Source organism: Antrostomus carolinensis, unplaced genomic scaffold (genome assembly GCF_000700745.2).
Source record: "Antrostomus carolinensis isolate BGI_N321 unplaced genomic scaffold, ASM70074v2 scaffold3289, whole genome shotgun sequence".
Taxonomy (NCBI): Eukaryota; Metazoa; Chordata; class Aves; order Caprimulgiformes; family Caprimulgidae; genus Antrostomus; species Antrostomus carolinensis.
In genome coordinates, this window is record NW_010337732.1 from 60,803 (window position 1) to 87,341 (window position 26,539).

General features: G+C 35.3%; 1 protein-coding gene across 1 annotated transcript in view; it reads right to left on the minus strand.

The window, feature by feature from the left end:
• EML6 (EMAP like 6) overlaps positions 1–23,163 on the minus strand; it is a gene marked incomplete at its 5' end in the record, with an annotated part of 80,480 nt that extends 57,317 nt beyond the window's left edge. The window contains 6 exons of the mRNA XM_029086808.1: positions 5,214–5,415; positions 9,302–9,437; positions 11,362–11,547; positions 14,259–14,327; positions 17,011–17,109; positions 23,004–23,163. Coding sequence (XP_028942641.1) covers positions 5,214–5,415; positions 9,302–9,437; positions 11,362–11,547; positions 14,259–14,327; positions 17,011–17,109; positions 23,004–23,163 — 852 coding nt within the window. The remainder of the gene's footprint in view (positions 1–5,213; positions 5,416–9,301; positions 9,438–11,361; positions 11,548–14,258; positions 14,328–17,010; positions 17,110–23,003) is intronic.
• Positions 23,164–26,539: the final 3,376 nt, after the last annotated feature.

A 26,539-nucleotide genomic window follows, 5' to 3' on the forward strand; every position in this document is an offset into this window, starting at 1 on the left:
CGGTAGCAGAAGAGAAAACAGGGTGAAGCTAAATTACGTAATCATTTGGTGTTATCTCTGGACTTCACTTATCTGATAGAATAGAATTTCCTTAGATGAATAATAATAAAAAGGCAGTTTCTGTAGACTTGAAAGAGTCAATGCAGATCAGACTGAAATTTTCACTGAAATTGAAAGCAATACTCAGAGCGCATAAACATTCCAACCATAAGGAAAATTTTCTTGTCATAACTTGAATGAACTAGTAGACAAAACTGCATCCTGATTTGCTTATTTAGATAATTTAAATCAAAAGAAACAATAAATTATGCCATAAGATGAAGAAAATCAAATAATGTACCAATATTTTTAAGACTGGAGGGAGTTTCTCAGATCACTACAAACCGGTTAATCAGATCTCAATGGCATATAAGATTTAGAAAGAAATATAAAGTAAAGAATAATTTAAAATATGGAAGAAAATGCATAAAAGATGCAAAAGAATGCCTTCTTGGGGTAGAAAAATTAAGTCAGTAATACTTTTTATTTTGAGGACAGCGTCATAAATTTTTAAAAGATTTACAAAGTATTCAATAAAATATTTGAATAATATCATGTGATTACTGGCTAAAATCAAGAAAATGACAATTTACAAGAACTGTAATGTGATACTGAATGAAATTTTATAGCAAGCTTTATGGAAAGAAACAATTAGGCTGGATGGAAGATACTAGGTATGGAAGTTTAGGTACAAGCTTTGGAATAGTAACATTTAATATTTTCACTGAAGACACTGGAACAAAAGATGAGAATTCTAATGAGGTTTGCTATGGACAGCAAGCCAGGAGACACGGTGAACCCAGAGATTAATTTATTCATATTGGAAGAAGCAGAGGTTTCTTGATGATGAAACAAAGAGACGTGGAATGAAATTTAACCAAAGCACATACTTTCAGAGCCTTATATCTACCACTGTGCTGTAAGCTTGAAACCGAAGTGGAAACAGCAAAAAGAAGTAAGATCTCACACTATTTTTCAATTATAAAATGACTATGATCCATGAGTGAGTTGCAGACAGGAAAAAGGAAATTTGATCCTAAAATATATCCTGGGTGCTATTCCAAAAGTTACATAAAAACAATAGCACGCAACACATAGTGACCTCAGCTGGCATGTTCTTTACAAGTTATCTCAAGAAATCAGAAGAAAAACAGGAACACAGTGAAGGATTATCAGGACGATTAAGAGAATGAAGACTGTATCACATTAAAGAAGACCAGAAGAGTTTAACTTCTAAACCTTAGTGAAACAAAGGCTGGGAAGGGATAGCATTGCTTCCAAAAATACATCAGTAGGACACACATCAAATAAGGAGAAAAAGTTACGTTGCAGCACCATGTTGGCACTAGAACAAATAGCATAAACAGAACATCGAATATAGTCTGAGGAGAAGGAAGTTTCTGACCACCCCAGCAGTAGCATTTAGCCTTGAACTAGAGTAATAGAGGAAAAAAAATTGAAGATAAGAGTTTGATAAATTTAGTAAAAGGGTTATAGAATTTGACTGCCTGCATTGAGAAAGAAACTCTCTGGGCCTTATCAGGTTAACGTCAGGACAAGTCTAGAATCAACAACCCTGAATGATGCTGGTTTCCTCCTAGGCTGAGAAAATTCAAGGATGAGAAAGAACTTGAATAGGCTTCTCTGTGAAAAAATTGCAAGTACCATTTTGTGGTGGGGAAAAAAAAAAAAAAAAAAAAAAAAGCATGTGGGATGCTAAAACTGTTTTAAAAGACAAACCAGAAGTAGGAAAGATGCGAGATTCTTAGCAACCTTGCTAGGGAGAAGCTATAAGCCCAATACAATAATGAATCAGAAAGGATTTTGAAAGATTTGAAAGGAAACATCAAGATAAAATTTGCCTCCAAAATGTCGCTTTCACATGAATCCCTCTGACAAATATATCAGCAGTATTATTGCAATTCATGGCACTGCAAGTAGAATAATTATATTTTCTTAAAAAAACACCACAACTTTTTTAATCAACGGAAGGGTAATTCCAAATATGAGCTTTTAAATTTTGTAACAAATATTTTGCACGCACACAGGCATTTGTATACACAACTGACAAAATAAAAGCCTGGCTTTGCTTATGAAAATAGAAAAGATATTTCTTCTGGCAAAATACTTCTACACATTGTTTTTGAAAAAGTCAGATAAATAAACTATTTCCATATAAAAAGTGTATGTATTTTCAAATAAGGCAAGGATTTTTTTTACCATTCTTTGACAACTTTTCTATGCAGTTGTTTAAACGACTTAGTTTAAAAAACCCAAACAGGCTCATGAAACATTATTTTATTAGTCAATATTCCTGTCTTTTCTGTAATATATCTGGCAAGTGAGTTTGTTTATTGGAGCACATACTGATTACAGACAGCCAAATACTAGCAACGACTTCATTTGCAGAAAAAGCCATAGCCGATGACAGAAGCTTTACTGCTATTTTTTGTCATTCAACTGGCAGAACAATGCTCCACACAAAAAAATCAGAGATATCAATATTCAAATGGATTCATATAAAACCAGGTTCCAATCAATATTCTTGTGAATGCAAGAATACAGAAAGAGATCACTCAAGAAGACACACAGTGTAGTGGAGATGTTCTGCCAGAACAGAAGCTACTTGTGGTCCTGCAGCTAGATGTTCTAACATGACATTACAAAAGATGTATAGGGTCCATTGAACAAATGTAATAAAGAATTCTGTATGCCTCAGCATTCAGGTGAGAATGATGCTTTTTTCCCCATTGTACGAGACAGGAAGCAGGCTGCTTTCATAGTTCACACGCTTTTGAAGTTTAAAACGTAGGAAAACTTTGGCTAGAGCCTTCTCTCAGCTGTGCTAGCGAAAATCTACAGTAATTCTCCTTAACTCTACAGAGGTCTTTTTCATTTAGACATCTCACTTAGACTTAAGAATGTGATCTGGCCTACTAAATACTTTTATTTGTAAATCAATTTAGACTTATATTATATAGCCACTCTTTTCAAACTATGTGATAACCAAATACTAAGAAAAATCACACAATGAACAGCGACATAGAAACATTCCTGTCAATGCAATTTTATTATTGAAAAAAAAAAAGTAAGAAAATCCTTTTGTATACTTTTTATCTTAATGAAAATGTTTTTATACTTCACTGGAATTGCTCATATGAAGCATTAGTATATAAAAAATTAGCACTATCTGAATTAGAATTCAAAACCCACATTGTCGAGTGCTTAAACAGCTAAATGGATGCGTGATGTAGTGCAGTAAAATACCTGTAATGTTAACAAACACACATTTTATAGAATGGCAACATTCAAAGGCATCAGTAATATAATAATAGCTACATATAGCAATGATAATAATCATAAGAGCACCACAAATCAAGGCTTTGTGTGCACAAAGAGCACGCTTGCATAATCTTTCATAGAGGGGCACAAGTTTGTTCCAAGCATGCTTTGAGTTAGCAGTACACTATCCAGCTCCATGTCAGAGCTGAATTACCATGCTAACCAAAAGATGAGCCCAAGATAATAAATCCAAAGTCTCAGCATGGCTTATTAGCTTGAGGGCAGAACAACGTTAATCCCAACTTTGCAGCTCTTCTTTCAGAACTAGCTTGCATCCTACAAGAATGCAGGCAGTGGGAAACTGTGCCTGTCTATAAAACTCTGCAGACAAACCTGAGCAGAAGAGACTGTGTTTTATAAACTGAAAGAAATAATACCTATGTGTAGGAAACAGGGAGACAACATGACTGTAGTGAATAACTGGCAGTTTCACAATTTGGATTTTAATTATAGTTAGAAAGATGAGGGGTGGCAGGAACCAGTACAAATAAAAAGATAGAAAGGAAATGGAAACAGAAATTCCAACTGACCAGCAAGCTTCAAGACAGAGGTCAATCATAACGTGGAATCTGAAGGAGCACAAATTAGAAGCTGTATGTGTGGTAGGAGGCTGATTTTTTCCCATTGAAATATGGCCAAATGGTAGAATCAACATGTGTATTTCTGAAGTAAGCTGACTAGTAGTCCATAAAAACTGAAAAACTGTTTGATAACTGCTTGGGGTTTATTTGAAAATATGCAATCAAATTATCTATATAAGATGAAAAGCAGTCATCATCTATCTGGCATAGGGTTGGAGAACAACCTGATGGAGGGGTTAGAAATTAGGTCAGGAGTAACCACTAAGGAGGACACTAAGGGCAACAGAGCTTGGGAAACAAAGCTGTCATAACACCCATTGTATGTGCTGTTCTCCAAGAGGTAGGGCTTCAGAGCAAGGCCAGAACCACAATTTGAGGAAAGACTCAGGAGACTGCCATAATAAAGCCAGATCTCCCAAAAATCTCTCCAGTCCCCATGGGTAGCTTTGGCAGTCAGGAAAATCTCAATCTCTAATCACAGGTAAATAATGAGTCACAATGGGCAGTGTCTATGCTCAGTTGAGATAACACACAACAGCTGTGTAGTCATAGGAGTACATCCACTACAGTGAGAATCTTAGCTTAACCTCCAAAGTCTTACTAAGCATATTAAAAATGCTTAGTTTTTTTCACAGGCTTATCAATTTGCAAAATTTTAGCATGGACAGGAAAAGAAACATCCTTGACTTTGTGGCAACTTCCACAAATAAGCGTACAAAATTTCTGCTACAGAGGCTTGAGGCACAAGTGCAACAATTAAACACCTGAAAGATCTTTTTCATTAGGGTACGCCAGTGCCTTTTCATTAATATCATTTTCTGGTATTTTAACTGAATTGGGTTCAGGTCAGATTTTCTAAACACTCAAGGCTGATGCAGACACGTGCTGCGTAAAACATTAGTCAAAGGTTTTTAGGTTTGTTGCATATTATTAACAGAAGAGAAGTATGAGGTGACCATTCTCCATTTAGATACCTACACCTGCTGTTCAGAACAGTAATAAATTAGTACTTAAAGCAGAGTGTATAAATCCAGCATGTTTTGAACCCAAATTCTGATTACTTTTACATGATATGTGAAGCCCAAATATGAGGGCTGAAGACAAAAAGCAAAGCTGCTAAAAAAAACACAGAAAAAAAAAAAAAGTTGTCTTAATGGAGTTTTAACATAAGGCCAGAAAATAAACAACTTACAAATTAATGTGTACATGAATGAATAGATAAAAAATAAATAAAATAAGATCTAGCCTTACCGTACAGATCGATCATCACTGCCTGTGACTGCTAAAGGCTTCTTTGGATGGACCGCCAGGGCCCAGAGCTCCCCTTCACAATGACCCTGCATAATCAGCATGGGTTTATCTCTCTCTCTTACTAGCACCTCAAATATTTCACTGTCCTGCGTCCCTGCTAAAAGTCTGTCCGCTTTCCAACAGACACTTCGGATGGACAAACCTGACAGGGGACAGAATAATCTTAGATTAATGGCAATGACAAGACAAAGTGATAGTACAGTGAAGATCATTAAGACTTCAAGAGTTAATTTATAGCAACTGTTACGTTCTGACATTGAAGTCTTATAATACATCACAGCTGATTAAAATCTCAAAACAGTTCTGTTAAATTATCTCCATTTGACAGAAAAAGCAGAGGCTCAATCTTGGGAAAATGCTGAGTGTCTAACTTCTGCTGCCAATTTCTCAAAGGAGAAAGCTTATGTGCTTTGTCTACAACTTGGTAATTTACTTTTTAAAAAAAAAAAAAAATCAATTTCGCATGACCTAAAGATCTAAATTTTAGCTTAAGCAAGGTTCCTATGACTGAACCTGATTTTATAGATAAATATATTTATTGTATATATTTAAAAAACAACCAAAAAACCTCCCTAAAAACCCCAAATCAACAGAATCTTGCTTTGCATAACTTTTAGAGAGCTTGATCTTATTCCACAAATCTCATCCTAAATTTGCAGCTGGAATTTTACTAACTACAAGCTTAAAAATACCCTCCTAGAAGGCTGAGCAATTTGATAGCATTCTCCGGTTGACTGCCTGCAGTGTTTTTATTCTCTGTTCCAGTCTATGAAAATTAAAGATAATGGGTCTAGATGCTGTGAGAGGTGAATGAATAAAAAAAAATCCATTGTCATGTAGTCAAGGTTAAGCACGTCATCCTTTGGAAACAAATACACAATGCAATTAACTATTGGGCACATAAATAAAATATATTGTAGGCATTTTGCGTCATCTTTTGAGAAGGGCAAATTAATCTTCATTTATTGTCTTGCCCATTTCCAGTACCTTTTAATTTTGATAATGTAATTTTCTGACTTAGCCAAATTTATACTGAAGTTATGACTTACATCTTCTTGATACACACCAAAGGTCACACAAAGAATGAAGTTCAGATGTTAAGTGGAAATTAGGTATTTCCACATAAGTTTTGGAATACAAAGTACATCTTTTGATGTGGGAAAGGTAATGTTTTCTGTGACGTACTGCACATTAAAAAAAAAATCTATTATCAGATTTTTTTACTAATACACACATACATTTAAATATAAAAGTCAAGCCTATTATCGGACTGTTACTGGTGATGCATCTTATTTAAAAAATATTCAGTACTCCTCAGTACAAGATCACTGATGAATGAGTACATATAGGGCAGGGAGGGGGGGAGTCTTCCTGGAACACTAGGAAGAAGTTTTAAGTTTGACAGCTGATGCCTTTCCAAACTGCTTTGAAAAAAAGTAATTGGAAAGGAGGGAAAGAAGGTCATAATTAAGCAGTTAAGGCTACCACCATTGCTTGAAGTTACTTATGTGCTTAGACTAATCAGTGCCATTGACATAACTGAAAAGGAAACAAAATTTCCACAGTCCATTAGTAGCAAGCACTGAATGGAAGTGATCGTCAGTGGATGACATCTCAGATAGAAACAGAAGAAAAGGACAGACATATAATGGGAACATCACAGGCAAGAGTTTTATCACACTGAAAGAACACAGAGAGAGAGAAGAAACCCTGACATTGGAAAAAGATTTTTTTTTTTTTTTTAAATGATGGTGACAGGGTATAAGTGCATGCTTGCATTTTCTGACATGCAGTCATCCCCAAGGTCCTAATTTTTTTATAGTTGTAGTCAGACCAGCAGGTCCCATCACACTTTGCACAGACACACCATGATGTCTTTTCACTCAGTCTCAATGATTATGCTACAGGCACACCATCTTTGACTAAGTTTTGATAAAATTTTGCACACTTGCTTAAATCATTTCCTTGTCATTAAAGCAGGTAACGTTCTTATTTTGACAAACAAACATAAGCTTGAATTAATTAAATGCTTTGAAGACAAGATTTGGACAGTGTTCTAATTTTAGTTTTTAGAAATAAATTAATTAATCAATTTTTAAAAAAATATTTACATACAAGTCTAAATGGCAACTTGATTCACTTTCTGCAAATGAAATTTTTTACTACTTTTGCCAAGTAAGAAGATAGCAAAAACCTCTATTGACTGTCTCTCCCACATAGCTGCCATTCCACTGCCTGGTTCTACTCAGCTGCTCTCATCTATATATTCTGTATCCTGTAGTGTTTAAGAGATGCTAGAAATAAAGGCATCAAGTTAGAATCACTCCATAGCACGTCTAATGATAATTCACCTTCAATAAGCCCTTCCTTGATTTAATTTTAATCAAGATCAATAGTTCTTCTTAGGCAACCTGAAGAAGGCTAGCTAGGTATTTTCTACAGACAGTGCAATAGAAGACACCATTATGAATACATTACAGCTCTGTAATGCAAGCTATAATTTTGAAGTAATAACTTTCCACAGAAGATAACTAGAGTCAATTAAAAGTCACTGAAGTCAGATAAAGTCTGTTTTGCATTAGTATGGACACATCCCAGGCAGCAGTAAGAGAAAAAAAATTGCTTTTACTCTGGTCTCTCAAATGTGTGGGATGAAGCTACCTCCCAGAATCACTTCACAAGGCACCGAGGAGGTTGAAGATGCATGTTTTGCATGCGAACACTGCTTTCTCTGTATTGCCATTCATATATGTTATTCTGATGTTTATTAGGAATGGTCTGCCTGCAAGACTGGTATGAGCCAGAATTATCTGTCTCATCTACATGTACAGGCTTATTTCTCCACAATTTTTAGAAAGTATTTCTAAATTGATCAAAATTGCTGTAAATGATCATAAGGTACTGCTATTGTTTTCTAGAAATGAATGTTAAACATTATGATTATGGCTGCAAACAGCTACTTAAAGCCAGAACTACAGAGTAAAGGGACTACTGGCTTGGTGTCTCTGACAACTTTTTTGAGGGGTAAATTCCATTAGTTTACGCTACAGTAAGGCAAACTGGTGGAGTAATATTCATCTAAGGTTGTTGGCAGTTTGCTTGTTGGATGAGCCTAGGTATTGCCAACCTATGCATTCTACAAGTATTAGAATCATCAGCTGATCTGGTTTAAGTAAGATGAAAAATAAAAAGAACAAGCTTATCACTAGATCACAGGGCAAAATATCCATAACCAAGAAAGAATATTTTATCCTTCTCAATGGCCTCTTGACTATTCCAATGGGAATTTTAATATGAAAACTAAAAATTATAAGATATATCTAAAATTATAAGATAAGGAGTAGGGGAAATTAACACTAACCATGACAAAGCTGGCTGTCAAAAGTGTATAAAGCCTACCTCAAACCAGCAAACAGACTGCGATACTCTCAATCCAAAAGGGTGTGCAGAATTCCCAAAAGACTAAGATCTTGATAAAGCATGCATTATGATCTATGGTATAAGTGCTCTGAGACTCTAATCATAAAATAAAGTGATGACCAAGCTCATAGGAAACATGATTAGATTCAATAAATTTGATGGTCAATAATTGAATAACATTCTCTCTATTAAATACGCCAAGTGCTACCATTCCAAATGAACCTAATTGAGTGCTCAGACGCTCAGCATCTTTGCATATCACGTTCTAGATATCTCAATTAATTAAATGAATTGCAATTAATTAATTAATTAAGCTAAAGACTGGATAACTTCATTCTCCTATCTTTTTGTGTTTAATTAGTTCTTATCTTCTTGTATTTGCATGGTGGGGAGCAGTAAATATAAGCATCCCTCTGTTTATACCAGGAAACACGGAAAACTCAGGCTACATTCATAATTCTCAGGGAAAAAAAGGGAATACAGATCTCAAAAGTAAATAATCATTAAGTAAAAAAACCAGCAGTATGCAGAGACATTTATGCAAATAAAATTGTGTCATAATCCATTATCTAGATATGTGAAAAACCATTAAAGTAATAGCTCATTACCTTTGTATCCTTGTTCAGTCTCCCTGAGATCAATTTTAGTAATTGGTTTGAAATCAGTATCCCATAACCGAATGCAACCATCTCTCCCTCCAGTGGCAAAACCTTCCTCACAAGCATACATACTAAAAATTCCAGCCTGTTAACCAATAGTATAACAAGTTTTAAAGTTCTTTACAATTGATTTAAACACAAAAAGCAAACATTTTTAAGCAGATTCTTGTTAAAGGCTAGAAACTGCTAGGCAGCAAAATGTTGTCCATCCAGAAAGCAAACCAACAAATACCAGGGGTTACTTTTATTTCAAGTGCTCCCATTTTAGTGATTTATGTAGAAATTTTGCTACAAATAGTAGTGATACAGCCCATCTGCAGTACTTTAAATTTGATTTAGTTAATGTTATTATAAGGACTATTAAATAAATAATAGAACACTTAAAATAAGTAGTTACCCAGGACAAACAAAAACAAGCAATGAAAATGTTCTTATAGGTACGGAGATGACTGAGACATTCTTTCATGAATTCAGTTTAGACATCATTCGGAATCTGACAGGAACTGAAAAATCATCAATTCATTCCCTTTGTTGAAAGACGTTTCTATTACAGTTTTAATTTCTTTTTCATTTTTGAAAATGCCTCATTATTGATGACTCTGCTGTACTGCATTGGAATAGCTCCTGGAATGCCTGCTGATTCAGTATTTTATTAGGAAAATGTCTCAGTTAAGAGACAAGTTCAACTGCATGGAAATGAATACAATGAATAGAAGACCTCTGTTTTCAAAGTGACTTTGTTCAATGTCTTAATATTTCTAATAATAATTACATAGAGATTAGGAATTGGGCAAGAGAATGCATAATAGCCATGGCAAACCCCATAATTTGTAAGGATGAAATAGAACACGTTATATAGAAATAGATCACATTATATAGAAATAGATTGCATTTAATCATTCTAATTAATCTAAATAAAATTCTGCAAACAAAATTCTGCAAATATACTACAGTTTATTGTTTGCCAATGATATTTTCATGTTATTTCAGTCGCACATAACCACAACCAATTACAATTACACAGTAGTTCTGCAGGTAAGATGCCTTGCTGACTTCAGTCTGACTGCTTTCCTAAATTAAGAGTTACTTCTATAAATAACAATTACTCTCCTGAACGCTTAGATCTAATTTGAAGAGCTACTATGAATCTTGATGCACTGCCAACATAACTAGCTTTGGGAGGTCAGAAAAAACTGTTAAATTTGCAGTGCTCTTTCTAGAAAGGCTCTAGAAGAAAACTGTATCGACAACTGTTAGATTTCATATCACTCTTCTAAGGAACATACTTTTGTCTCCTTTTGTTAAAAAAAAAAAGCATGCTAGAATGTCATTAGCAACAATCATATTCAAAACAGGAGAAGTTCTCAAATACATTTGAAACAAGACATGAAAATCCTACTGTGCCTTTACTGAAGTAGCAACAACAATTATATGAGACTGGTCAGAAATCTAACACGATTCCACGCATTCTCCTTTCTTTAATTATAAGTACTCCAAACTGGGGGCAAGAGGGGTGTTATGAAGCCAACTGGAATAAACTGTCTTTGGAATATGGTTGGAGTGCAATTCACAGATTAAAGAGGTTTACTCCACGTTTACTCCACATTGAAGCTTTTATGAAGAGTCAGTTTAGTACTAGGAATTTTAGTGGTAAAATTTAATTTTAAATAAGGTCATTTGGTTATCGACTATTTTTAAGTAAACTAATCATAACTGAAGCTCCTCAATTTTTGAAATTTTAGTTTTAGAAACTTCCTGTTAGATTTAGTCTGCTTGGTTAAATCAATGCTATATACATCAGCAGTTCTGTCAATATCAGTTCAGCAGCTAGCATCTGTTGACAACATGTAAACAAACTATAAGATTACACATAAGGTCTTAATTGATGAACAGTCTTAGACATTCTTTTGACCTGAAACAGAATAAAATCTTTGTAGGTAAGTCTTCAATAAGTTTTTCAATTCAATGAACAGTTAATTTCAGAAATCGACATTAAAAACATAACTTACACTATGTGCTCCTTGAATTGTGCGGACTAAGTTTAGCCCTTTCCAAACATAGATGTCTCCATTTAAAGCACCAGAGTACGTGATATCTTCTTTTGCACACGCTAAACAAAGGATAGTTTGGAGATCTCCTGTTTTACCAAATATTCCTCTCTTTGCTGTAAGAGCATTTCCACACAATGTCCAAAACTGTGAAACGTAAATGGCATATTAGGAAAAATTTCATCAGAATTTCTGTTTTTTCATACTGTTTTCTCACAGATGTACTTCCTCAAAGACAGTATCTGGGCAGACACTTAAATGACTCCTGTAGTCCTATCAGAATGCCTATTCCAAAACCTGCCCCCTTACCAAGGAAACCCCCAGGCAAATGCAGTAAGTCTAAAAACAAAACAGAAGACCAAATTGTTTGAGAAAGTGAGGCACAATTCTGATTCACTATTGCTACACTACCCCTTCTCATTATCTCACTTCCTCTTATCATGTTTTCCTGGGTGATATTCGTCAATGTGAATGCACACTTTTTAAAGCCAGGAACATCCCATTTTTCTTGTCTGAAAAACTAAAAATACAGCTGCAGTTCTGAAGTAATAAAATTCTTGATTTTAAAAAACTTACATGCCTGGAGTAAACATTTCAGCCCTTTTCCAGTGCACTGAAAGAGATACGTCCCTCAAATATAGTTACATTTACCAAGAAACCATCTGTTGGATGGAGACTGCAAATGCTTGAATGTGAAACAACTCTCTCTCTGACTACGAGAGTAATAGGTTCTCCAAGTGTGGAATGGTGACTTTCTTGACTTCTACACAGACACTAACATTCTACAAAAAAGAATGTAAGACTGACAGAGGAAGAGAAGAGAGTGAAGAGAATGCAAAGTTTATCTTAGAAGCACGATTTTAGTGGTGGACTAGAAATATTATACTATTTCTTTTTGAATCAGTTCAGAGTGGGTTGGTTTTTGGTTTTTGTTTTTTTTAATAAACATAATTTTATCAAGCAGAGAGGATGGATAGTGCATTCAGCTCACCCTCAAGGATCAGACCTTCCAGGGAAGGCAGGGTAAAGAGAATTGCAATTAGATGTGATAAAGAAGTGCTGAAATATCCAGGACTGCCAGCACTAGGATGTTCTGGACAAGTACAGAAACAGAACAGTAAATCTATGTGGCACAGCACAGTCCTGAATAGACTTGCCAGCTCAGGTCTTTGTTAGTTGAGGCATCTATGCTCTGTGGTCCATTGCACATGGAGATATACCTCTGACATAGATGCATAATGCCTATCTCATTCCTACTTTCCATGCCTACATCTTTTTGTGGCTATAAGGCGAATTTTTAGGTACTTATAGAGTACTTCCTCCTATAATATTCCTATAAAGCTGAATTCCAGAAAATCATTGGATCAAGGATTTTTATTTCAGATCCTTCTCTATTTCTAATCCAATTAAACTTTTCCTCTGCCTTTTAACATAAGCAAATTTATGAGAAGGCAGTGGGAATACTTCCCCCAGGGCTTTAATTCTGTGAGTAAAACATACACTTTCCTCACTTCTGGTTAGCTATAGAAGGGCAAGAGAGCAGGTAGCAGTGTTAGGAAATGAGTGGAGGGAGGATCCTGAACTCAGTCTGAGATTCCTTAGCTCCTAGGCTTCACTACAGCTTCTAAAATCTGCTCAGCCAAATGAGCCAATGGAACTAAAATGCTAAAGGAATAAATGGCACTATTCCCAAGTATTAGTCCCAATTCTCACAGCGATACAATTACTTTAGAGCTGTTCTTTTCTTTCATTGCAAGTTAAAGTAATTATCATTCCCACAGCCTTATAATGAACGACAAGTATACAGAGCAACACTGGAGGGGAACATCATCTAATCACTTTCCCTCCACACTGGTTTTTCTTTTTTTTTTTTTTTTTTTTTTTTTTTTTTTTTTTTTTTTTTTTCCTTTTTTTTTTTTGGCATGCCTCTCTTTACTTTGCCCAATATTATGCATGTTCAGGGTAATTATGACCATTTTAAACAGAATACAGGTGCCAAACAAAGACAGGTTTTGGAAAACAGCTTGCAGAATACAACAGATGGTATCACTGCTGCCAAAACCACCCACAGTTTGAAAGTAATGGTGGTTTTGAGGACACAAGCTTCTCAGTAACCAGAACTAGAGATATTAACTGGTTTCCTAAACTTCTGGTTAAACCTCTTCCCACCCCAGTCATGTGAAATAATTACCATCTGTTATGAATTATTTTGAAGAGACAGGAGAAAAAAAAAATCTGCAGGGAATATTGGCAAACAGCAGGATTTCTTTCTAAGCTTTTCACAGGCATGAGAATGTTTTATCCTAAACTTATAGTATATAAATAGGTTCATAATTAAATCACCGCCAGAAAAGGTGACTCAGAGGGAGCAAGCAGTGAGGCACTAGGGTTTTAATTTGTTAGTCTCTGCAGGTCTTGCATACATCCTCTGTGGTATTCCTACAAATGCTGGTAACATGAAAGGCCAAATAGCAATTAATTCAATTCATATTTCTAACTTAGTTCCTCCTATACCTGTTCAGTGACCCTTTGTCATGCTTGATGAGAGAAATCACTAAGAGCTGAGACAATTTTGAGACAACTGAGGTGAAATGGAGAGGGCAGAGAACCCCAAAATTACAAGTATATAATGAAATTTACAGCAAATGATCTTCCCACCTTGCTTAAGTGGCTCTATACCTCGGTCACTGCTGAATGTCTAAGCTGACTACAAACAAAGAGTTTTGATAAAATGTTCACACATTAAAGAAAGAAAAATACAAACCTTCTTATATTTAAAGTCCTCACCATCTAAGAAGACAAATTTCTTTCATGACATTTATTTACTTTTTAACAAGTAAACAATAACATCTATTTACCTTTATGTGTTTTACTCCACAGCTGACAATTCTATTTGGTTGATACTGATCCCAGGAAATATCGAATATCTGTTAAGAAATACAGTAAGCTAATATTTTAAATTATACAGGAATTACATCTAGGCTCAGTTTGCTTTTACGAATTTTTAGGTATAATTTCTGTTGTAACATACCACTAAAAATGAAAGAACACCTTTTAAGTAAATTTGGAACTTTCTGTAAACAAAGATTAAGGTAAATACGCAGACTTCCTCACACAGTTCTGTCAACATACCTAATTCGTGCCTTCATACTACCAATCTATTCGAGATCCAAGGTATTTTGGATAAACAATATTTACTGACTCAAATAAAATGGGAATTATGGTGTAAGCTAATGTTCCTCAACTTTAGGGATGAAAAACTGGTACATTTATCTTTATTCATTATTTTAGGTAAAAGGTAGAGTATCTAATTTAATCTGATTACCAAAAGAGCCTAGTGACAAAATGGTGAGTAACATTCATCTGACCTAAGAGTTAAAATTTAATTCTTCATTTTGATTAATGTTACATTTACATTTATAACATTATGAATCAAAAAATTCTCAGATTCTACATACCAGAACAAACTGCCTGTGTATTCTATGACTATGGGATTATGCCAAGTGAAAAAAATTGTATAAAGTTTGAAAACAAAGAGTTCGTATTTTGGCCCAGATTTTCAACAATATGTCATTTTTAGACTTTTTACCTCTGGCATTCAGCTTTTTAGTGTTCAAGCTGAAAACCAATGAGGTCACCACAATCATTAGTTACTTCAGGAAATGTATGTTGGTGGAGAAAGATAATGGGACTTTTTGCTGCTTTTAGCTCTTCAACTGTTAAGTATAAATCACAAGAGAATTTCAATCAGCTTACAGGAACATATCTTAAGCTTACCCACTGTACATTTTACACAAGAGGAAGCACTGCCTTCCTACAAAATATTTATCCTCTTTATAAACATCAGGATTTACAGTAGTTCAAGTACTATTTTATTTAAATGTTGTTAGAACACACAAGATATTTCACCTTCAGAAATGCTTTATGACTCCTGCACACTAAATTATAAGAATTTGTGGCCTAATTAGATTAGATATGCATTCTTCCCCATTCCCTCTTCAGTGCAAAATCTCCTTTTTCTTGTTTTGAAAGTCTACTGAGACTTAGATTTTAGTACTTCTTGCCTGTCCTGGAGTCTTCTCCTAATTCAGAACCTGATCTTGTACCTACTGAGGTCAGTAGCAAAACTTCCACTGATGTAACTGGGAAGTGAATCAGTTCTGAAAGAGAAATTTGAATAAGGACTAAGAATCTGTTGTGAACACTGAAAGTAAAAATGAACTACTAGTTTTATTCAGATCATAGAATCTCCTAGTTGGAAAAGACCTCCGAGATCATTGAGTCCAACCATACCTATCCACTACTAAACCATATCTCCGATCACCCAAGATGACACACAAGATGCAGATATATTGTATATACACACAAACTGTAAGGAAGCACAAGACAGACATGGACCTGTTGGAGTGGGTCCAGAGGAGCCACAAAAATGATTAGAGGACTGGAGCACCTCTCCTATGAGGACAGGCTGACAGAGGTTGGGGTTGTTCAGCCTGGAGAAGAGAAGGCTCTGGGGAGATCTTATAGCGGCCTTTTAATACTTAAAGGGGGCCTATAAAAAAGATGGGGACAGACTTTTTAGCAGGGCCTGCAGCAATAGGACAAGGAGTGATGGTTTTAAACTGAAAGAGGGTAGATTTAGACTAGATGTAAGGAAGAAATGTTTCACAATGAGGGTGGTGAAACATTGGCACAGGTTGCCCAGAGAGGCGATAGAAGCCCCATCCCTGGAAACATTCAAGGTCAAATTGGATGGGGCTCTGAGCAACCTGATCTAGTTGAAAGATGTCCCTGCTCACTGCAGGGGGGTTGCACTAGATGGCCTGTAAAGGTCCCTTCCAACCCAAACCATTCTGTGATTCTATAATGGGTTTAGTCTGCTGCTTTGCATCCATAAATAGTCCATCTTGTGTAGTAAAAAAATATAATACCTCAATATTATAACATTCTAACATGTTATAATATTATAATATAGATAAAAGAAAAGTTGTCAGAATGCGTCCATAATTTATTTTAACGTGTGCATCCTTGTGTTTATGTATGTTGGTGAGGTATTTTGCTTATTCTAAATCTGTTTAAACATTTCCTAATCCTGAATAATATTCTAAACTCAAACTTGTTCAATTCTCATATTTACTGAAGTTACGATCCCTTACTAAAGTTAATAAAAAAAAAGGAATACTTGCCCTAATTTTTTCTACAGGTAACTGTTTTAAGCAAAAATAAAAAGGAGATAATTAAACTTTCCCTCAGGATACTCTGTCTTTTTGACATATTCAGAAAGAACATTATCTCTGTCCGTTGAGCTAGAATTTCACATCTCATATAAAAAGCTATAAATCATCCCAAATCAGTGTGCAGTTACAAAGTATTTCCTCCCTAGGCTTGCTAGACAGTCAGCTCAAGAATCCATCGTGCACCTCATTTACTAACACAGTGTTTTGTGCTATGTCTGGCATAATGAGACTAAATAAATACCTTGTTCAGTATTTTAAAAGCCAGGTAGAACGATCAAAATCATCTTTGCATTAACCCAATAAAAACAAAAAATATTTGTAAAACACTTTTGCAACTCCCAGACAAAATTCAGTAAACCCCTCATACAATTACCCTGTCTGAATGGCCTGTAGCTGTTGCCAGTAGTTTTCCTCTCTTCCAGTCCCAAATGCACACTGTATTTTTGGCATCCAGTCCCACTGAAGCTAAACGCTAAGGAAAAACAATAGTAATCCAGTTAACAGAAAATAAATTCAAAAATCACTTTACTGTAGTTCAGATTATTACGTGTACAAATGGATTTTCCCACATGTGACTTGTGTTTGAACTACATTGCAAAGGCACCACCAAGATATTCACACCTAGCTCTTGCTCAATGGAGAAAGCACTGAAACGTCCAATCTTTTCTAAAAAATCAGTTTATTGATTTCAAGTTACCAAAGTCTCAAGTACAATTCTTAACATGAAATATTTGAGGTGTTTGTTTCAGGTGCACACTATTCTAGTATTTTTGACTTATTTATCTGACAATGAAAGTGAATGGGAAATAAAAAGCTCTCATTCTTTCAAAAATGATTTTGTTCATTATGCTCATTTTTTTGAGCTTTAGAATCAAAATTGGATATAGTTTTAATAATTGCCTTTTACATAGCTTAGTATATCAAATCACCAATTAAAATAACTAAAATGATTTATTAATAACCAAATTAACTAAAATTATGAATCAAAATTATTAATTACAAATAAAAATAACTGATAAATTTAATACTTTTAAATCTCAATAATGCAAGAAAGAAAAAGAACAAAATAAAAGGGAAGGGAAAATCTGGAGGGGAGAAGGTAGACTGCATACATTTACAACACATCCAGAAGATCAATGGTTATTGTGGGGGTTCTTTCTTTTACAGTGACTGTGCTAATTATGTCCAACTTCAGATGATTTCCATCAGAGTTTCTTATTAGGCAAGAGATCTTTGACTGCAGACCAGAGATGGCAGAACCAGGTGTCGTGATCTGTACCAGTGCAAGGACCAAGCTAGTGCTAAATTTACTGCAACTGTATATAAAAGATCTGATGTTAATGATAGGGATATATAATGGAGATGTCCAACATATATTAGTAAAAGGAATATGCCAGAGTAACTTGCACCATGAGAAGATCAGAAACTATTTTCATGGGAAACAATCTTGTCGTTCAGTAACACAACTTCTTAAGAACAGCCATATCTGTTGTGTCCTTACTGCCTGTCCCTTGTTCTTCTTACTGTCCTGTCTAATAAATTCTTATCATAAGGAATTAACAGCCCGACTGAAGCTCCTAAGCATTTTGCTTTATTATAGGAAAGCCTGCACTTCAAGAACATGCAATAAATGAAATCTTTCTTTTTGCCTCAAAGACAAAGATCAGTAAATGAGTCATCTGGTCCCAATGGATATACCATTGACCAGATCTTTTCCTTGAAGATTTGCTTCAAGATGATGAATCCCTTCAATTGAATTTCCTTCAACTAAATGTCTACTATTTTTTGTCTCAAATTTTCAATAGACAAATTGATTAAAGTCTGGAAACATCTGTGATAATACAGAAGGACTGACCCAGCAACAAAAGCAAGTGTAACTAACAGAGATTCCTCTAAAATGCTATATTAGGAAAAATATTAATTGCATTAAGGCCATCAACTACTGTACAACTGAGGGAAGAAATCATTATTTATAGAGAAACAGAAGGCTCCAATTTTCATTCCGTAGCAAAATAATTCACATATGACGTACCCTGCATACTTTTCACGCCATTTTTAGGTGTAAAAACATAGTGTACATCTTCCTCCTTAAGAGAGCCACTATCAAAAGCCTCTGGTTTAAATGCAGTAGATACACATGCATCCTTCACTCTCTTCTTAATGATTACAGTTCCTTTGTTTTAAGAGCAATGAAATGTATCTTTTAAAACTTTGGTTTCATGGGAGTTGACAACATGCATCATGCCTAATGCAATACCTGAACTCTGCCTAGTGAATAATGGCATCCAATAAACCCATCCAATATCCTACCAGCAAGTGTACTAAGCAATATGGTATTAATGAAAAAAAAACAAAACACAAAACCTAACAACAACAAAAAACCCTCTAAAAGCTATTTACAGACTTATACCACATGTTCCTCTGAGTCCAGTCTACTTTTATATTGTGTTTCACTGAAATAAAAATATCTAAAGTCTTGTTAAACCAAACTGTATGAGAATCTACTGCAGGAACTTGCAAAACATCAAGTAGTCAGAAGACTTAATTATGATATATTACATCAAAACCTGTTTGAACTCTCATATGTGAGTCTCTGAAATGGTAGATAAAGGTAGGTTCAAAATTTGGGCTTTTATAGCTAGATGTTATTAAAAAAAAAAAAAAAGAGTTCTATTTCAGATCTGTACTGAATTTGACCTATAACAACATGCTTGCTTATTAGACACATGATAATAAAGGAAAATAAAATAAGGGAAAGAATGAACATGCTCCTGCCAGTTACCAACATAAAAATATTTATTTTGAGAAAGGACTAGAAGTTTTATTTGCCCTTCAGCAATCTACACCTACCCAGGGATTTGGATGTACTGATCAAAGCACAAGATATTTTTCATGGAACCTTCACTGATTTCAACTTATTCTCTCCTCTTTTATACTGTTCTCTTCACCATGGAAACTATGGCAGTACTTATAGAATCTTTTAGATTCATGATGTGAACAACACCAGACCAGAACTGTAACTACCAGTCAGGAAATTACCAATAGTGGGGTAGATAGTGAAAGTACTGGGAGAAATTAAAAATTATTTTATATTTTCTTGTAACACAGGTCTACTGAGGAAGGTCTCCTGCTGGCAGAAAAGTAAAGTGATAAATGTTGAATTTCCTTTTTGGTTGAAACACTTACACTTTTAGTCCTCCTTCTGGGAGAGAATTTGATGGAATTCTGTTCAGAGAATTCACAGAACTACCAGAAGAAAATACCTGCCAAGTAGTTTATGCACATAATTAAACGACTATTTTTAAATCTACAAAGAATTAGAAGATTCGGCTAAAGAAGCCTAGTGCTTCCCAATGCCAAATTTAGAAATATATGTGTGTATGTATTATGGCAGCGCCCTTCTCCCCCCATTTAAAAAACTTTTTTTAGAAAGCACACAAAAAAAGTTAATCTAAAATAACTCAGAACAGAAATTGAACTGTATAGTATTGGTGAAATACTTCAATATAAAAGACATGAGCTTTGTAGGTAATTCTGTGAAATGTAGATGTTAGTACTTTTAAGGAGAAACTGCAGTTATTTCCTGATTCAAAAGACATTTTTAATTACAGGCAAACTGACAGCTCTTCATTAAACATTTGAACAAAGTGCAGCATCCCTCCCATCAAATGTCATCTCTTGGTCATATAGAAAAAGCACAAACTAAAGCACGTATTTTTAAATAGCAACAGTTCTGCAAGATATTAAGCTCCCATCAGTGCTTTTAAAATACAGTATTAATTGCAGATCGTGTACAAAATAGGAAATTTACTCAAAATATATTTGTCTCTAAATTTAAAGCCATATTGAAGGTACATAAAATAAGGAGGCATATAAGCTATCCCCTGATTTAAGCTACATATTGATCTTCTCTATATATTATAAAATATAACAAATCCTGTTTACTCTCCATTACCCAGTTTGTGGTAAACTATGCCAGGAAAGCACTGCAGAGACAACTAAGCTGTCTCTGTGCAATGTCAGCTGAAGTCCAGCAGGGAGTAATATTTCAGAACTAATTCATTTGAATGCCTGAAACAGACACCCCAGAGTTTCTGGTACAAGAAGAACTAATTAACTTGGCTAAAATATAGATGCACAGTGTCACTATTTTGAGACCCACGCTAAATCCACATACTGGAGCTGTGCAGCACTCAACACAGCAGTTACCCTTGCAACCAGAAGGTGTGCACAGTGCAGTGGGAGGAAGCCAAGCTGACTATGGGGATCCAGTTGAGCTAGAGAAGTAGAATTATCTGGGCTTTTCCTCAGTCTACTTTTATTTAGAAACTGGACAGCTGACAGAGCTAGCAGAGAAAAGAATACATTTCTTATTGTATCTATATCTTATGTGATTGTTAAATTTATTTGTGTCCTGAGGCTAAAATAAAATGTCTCTTGGATATTAATAGACATTCAATGTAAAAGAATGAAGATATGCACTAGAAGGAAAGGTGCAAGCAATGTATGCGAACTCTGTTTTGTCCTATCACAAGATGTCAGCTCCCTTGGGTGTGCTGACTAAACAAACTGGAACTGCTAGCAACTCTGAATTCCAAATACTCAAAGTCTTTCTACCGTGCCCTTTAATTTTGGCTCAGCACAGCAGCTTCTTCTGCAAAGACAGAAAGAGCACCAAAAAGCTGATACATTATCCATATTTATATGCTTTCCAGCATTGGTCTTTCTCCAGATATAAAAGCATTCTGTGCAAATTTTTATTTTGAGATTAAACTGCAACTTCTCCAGAACTTCCAGAAACAGAACGCTACTGTTCTGCAAGGTCAACACAGCAGTTCAGTTTTTAATTACAGCAAAGCACCCAGCAGGATTTTCAGAAGAGCCTCCACCTTTTAATCTCATACTGGGCTCTTCGGTGAGTCTTTATTCCCTTTAGGTGCTTAAATGGCTTTAAAAAGAAAAAGTTTATCCACCAGTTTTATGAATTGAAAAATGAGAAAAAAAATTAAGAACAGGTAATTCTGAATGAACAATATTTTTAAAAATATTATAGCATTAGAAATTTTGTTCTGTTGATCTCATCTCTGTTGATTTAATCTGATTTTTTTATTCCACAATTCCCAGGAACATCTTTTTCTTTAATTAGAATTGGCACAGGAGATTTCAGAGGAAATGGCTTTACTTTAAGAAAATTGTAGAAAGATGGTTTGAAAACTAGGCTTAAAATAGAAAGCTAGTTCCAATTTCTAATAGGGAAATATAATCCATAGTGCTGTTTAGTAATTCCAGTTACCCAATGTTTTTTAAATATGTTAAAGGCAATCGCTCATGTTGGTATACTTCATTTCAGAATAACCTTTAAACTGAATATGCACAATAAAAAGTACTTTTGTTTCACGTGAGAATACATTTTAGGCATTGTATGGCCAGTTCTGATCTCTGAAAGAATAATAAACGCACTCTGTGGTCAGTGAAAGAGTAGGCTAGGCATATGATAATAAAGCACTTCTCAATAGACAGCTAACCATCTAATACATAATTTTAATAAAATCATCTAAAGGCAGATACCCTATTGAGATGTGATTCTGAGATACCTAAGCAAATACAAAAACCAGTAAAAATCTGTGCAAAAATCTGGGTATCAGCTAATCTAAGCATTCCTAAAAATATTTTAGCAACCAGCTATAAAGTGCAGCCACAGTGTTACACCAGAAAACTCATTTGGACATCAATAGTCACAAAATTGCACAGACAGTTATTTATAAAACTATAAATGTAAAATATTTCTCAGATTTATGTAAATTGTAGATCTATTTTCTTTCTACTTCATTCACAACAGAATGCTTTCAATAGTTTGCCTCCATGGGAAAAAAAAACCAAAACACAATCAATGTATTTAGCTGTGAATAATATAATCTAATCACGCTGTACAAAGCCACACACTCTGTGTCCTAACCCCATTTTTAAATTCAATTGACTGTGCACCCCAGCCAATAAGACTGTCCTAGCAGTGAGGTTACTGGAATTTCTCAGCCAAAAGAGCTGCAGCATTGTAAGGACTTTGCCAGGAACTGATCTCTTTGAACAGGAGGTAACAAATATGTGGTGAAGCTATCACATTTGAGCCACACAGGGCCATTTCTTCTACAGATATTTGTCCAACACCCAATTCACTTGACTTGAATGCCATGTTGTGATTTTCATCTCAAAAAACATCTTTGAAAGAGTTGTATTTGCAGTCCTTGCATTAAAAATTTAATTGTAATAGGAATTTCAGTACTGCAGCTACCTACACATAAATGTACGTATCTCCCAGAATCAGAAATCAAACTAAATTCAAAACACAGACAAAAAAGATATACAAACCTGGCCATCTGAATCAAAAGCTAAGCAGGCAACTCCATGTGTATGCGCATCCTTAAGAACAGACACAGTCTGTACACGGTAGGAATCCCAGATGCAAATGTAAGGGTCCTTCCCAACCTGCCCTGTAGCTACTAAAGTTTTATCCGGGTGAACTGCAAGGCTGAAATAGAACATAGTTGAAGTTATAATACACTTTCTGAATCAGTACAACAGCATAAAATGTAAAAATTAAATTAAAAAATAACACCTTTTTTTTTTTTAGTTCTTCAAAACTTCAGCTCCTTCTGATTTATTAGAATGATCCTATCCCACTGTCTTCAAAACTCAGTCTATCCCATTATTTACTTGAAGTAATATGTTTTACTGAGACCAACATGGCTAGCGCAGAATACAATTTATTATGTAATAACATTATACTAGAAAATTTAAGGAAAACAACCAGAGAATTTTTGAATACTTTTGATAAGCTGAATGAACACACAGGCTTTTATCTTACTCTTTTATAGCTTTATGAAGTCAGTGGATGAGTTTCTACAATTTATTCTTTTTTTACACATCAGCTGGATACACATACACAACCCTGGACACTCATACAGACTGGGGAATGAGAGGCTGGAGAGCAGCCCTGCAGAGAGGGGCCTGGGGGTTCTGGTCCATGGCAAGTTGAACACGAGCCAACAGTGTGTCCTGTCAGCCAAGAGGGACAACCATGTCCTGGGGTGCATCAAGCACTGCGCTGTGAGCTGGTCCACGGAGGTGATTGTCCCGCTCTGCTCTGCACTGGTGCTGCCTCACCTCGAGTACTGGGTGCAGTTTTGGGTGCCACAGGATAAAAAGGATATAAAGCTACTAGAGAGTGTTTAGAGGAGGGCCACAAAACTGGTGAAGGGTTCAGAGGAGAAGCCGTATGAGGAGAGGCTGAGGTCACTTGGATTGTTCAGCGTGGAGAAGAAGAGACTGAGAGGAGATCTCATCACGGTCTGTAACTTCCTCGCGAGGGGGAAGAGGAAGGGCAGGCACTGATCTCCTCGCTGTTGACCAATGATAGGACCAGAGAAAATAGCAGAAAGATGCGCCAGGGAAGGTTTAGGTTGGACATTAGGAAAAGGTTCTTCATCCAGAGGGTGGTGGAGCACTGGAACAGGCTCCCCAGGGAGGTAATTTTGCCACCAAGCCTGACAATATTCAAGAAGCATTTGGGCAAGGCCCTCAGACACATGGGCTGAATCTTGGGATTGTCCTATGCAGCGACAGGAGCTGGACTCAATGATTCTTGTGGGTCCTTTCCAACTCACAACATTCTATGATTCTATGAGCTCAAATATTCTGAAATATGGACCAGTGGCTGAATAATGGATATTTTTCACTATGAAAAATGCATGCAAGAAATCCCCTCATCTTTACATGTTTAAAGATAGTAACCTCAGAAGAGACAAATTAATTTTCTCCTATATTTGAAGAACAACATATGTATACTGTACCTTTATTAGTTTACCCCATTTCCTCTAACAGCCAACTAGAAACAGTACTTTGCACAAAAACTGTCACATCAAGCCATATTTCAATTACTTAAATCCAAGGAAGGCATCAACATCTCAAAAACTGTTTCCTGGTTTTCAGTTATTAACTCTGCTAGCATTCAGAAGACTTGCTTGGACCAACTCTTCTTACACATTTATTAAACACTCCATTTTTTTTATTCTCTGTAGTATTTGTACAGAGATACGTTACTGCAAGCTGCATTGCAACACAGGCTTTATTAGCAGAATCAAACTGTCCTTCAGATATTAAAATCTCCACCAGGCAGCCCACAGTGTCCTTCTCTCTCACCCTTGCCTAAGTGTGAACACTAATATTCACTTCCATTTTGTTGCGTTGGAACCATTTCTCTTACACGTTAAACATTTTCTGGAATCAAGCAGCAGCACCATTAAAAATATATATATATATTTTTTCCTTGTCACTCATAACAGATTTTCATTGTAACACAAAAGACAAAAGGCAGCCATTTAACAAATTTCACCCCACATTAACAAGAGGAATGCAGGCTATCAGTAGTGACACAGTACCAGAAGCTGCTCTTTGCAATTATTCTCAGCTATTGTCAAGCTACCCATTGACTCTTGAGGTATTGTCTTTGACAAACCCCAGAGGAGTTATTTCCAAAATCTAGCTTGGGGAAGTTAATAAAAATTCCTCCCTTAGGTAATAAGAATACAAAGACAGTTTTACACTGTTATCCAGAAAACAAATTTGAACAATGAGTACATAAGCTACAGATGGAATAATGAAAAAAATCCTATTAATATATTGATATTCAACAGATGGCTTAGGGAAGTTGAATATTTCCTCTATCCCAGGAGTAGACAATACAAATTATTAAGAAGAATTCATTAAAAAAAAAAATAAATTAAAGAAGTTTCACAAACAGGTATTAATTTTTTTCATGTTAAAGAACAATTCATGCAGAAATAATTTTAGCACAAGGCTCAGTAAAACTGTTTTATCTGCTCCTGTGCTTGCTCATTCTTCCTTTCCTTTATAGGCTTGGATTCTACATTAAAGTCTGTGTCAACTAGTTCACCTCAATTCTAAACCTATAAGGGGAATAAACGATGACTCCACCATACTTAAGCTGTGATACCTTTAATTAAGTTGTAATACTTCAATGATAAGAACCAGATGGAAAAGATTAATTGGGCTAATCTATCTCACTGCTAGAACAGAACTGCAGCTTAATTACATCTACCACTGCTTTGTACAGATCAGTTTTCACATACTAGAGCTTCCTATTTTGTATTTCCATTCCTGGATATAAGGTTAAGAAAAAGAACACATTTCTTATAACGTAAATATGTCTGTAATGAATGTATCTGTTATTTGTTTTATCCTTTTTGATGCACCAAGTCAACTAGTGGGGGAACTAAAATTAGGAAGTAATATCAATTTTTGGCACCTAAATAAGTAGATAGATTTTTCAGAACTGCTAAGGACATTCATCTCCTGCTAACAGCCTTTACAATGCACTATAACTGCCTACGTTCAGTCTGTCTGTTAGATAACGAAGTGTTTATTTTTGGCAGACAGAACAGTGGGTTACAGACTAAGGAAACGGAGCCCAAATTCAAGAAGAAATCTTGGTGACTGTTTGATTTACATGTTTGTTGTGTATTAAAATATATAAATACTTCATGCAGCTATACAATGTATCTGCTATGTGGGTCACTTCCTGTCTTCAGATTGTAAGATTTCCTCCTGGCACAGATTTAAAATGAGTATATACTTCATTGTTTGTGTTTTGAACTGTTAGGTGCATTTCTTCAACCCTTCTAAGTGAACATCTTACCTATATCTAAAGGACTTCTAATGATACCACATCACTATTTGCACCACTGGAAAATACTGAAATACTGTGGTAATCAGTATTAGAACAGAATAGATTAGGCAAAAACCAGCAATTTATGATACAGAAAAATGTTATTAGGAAATTATTTCCTATTCCTTCCAACAGGAAGGACATCTAGAAACACAAAAGC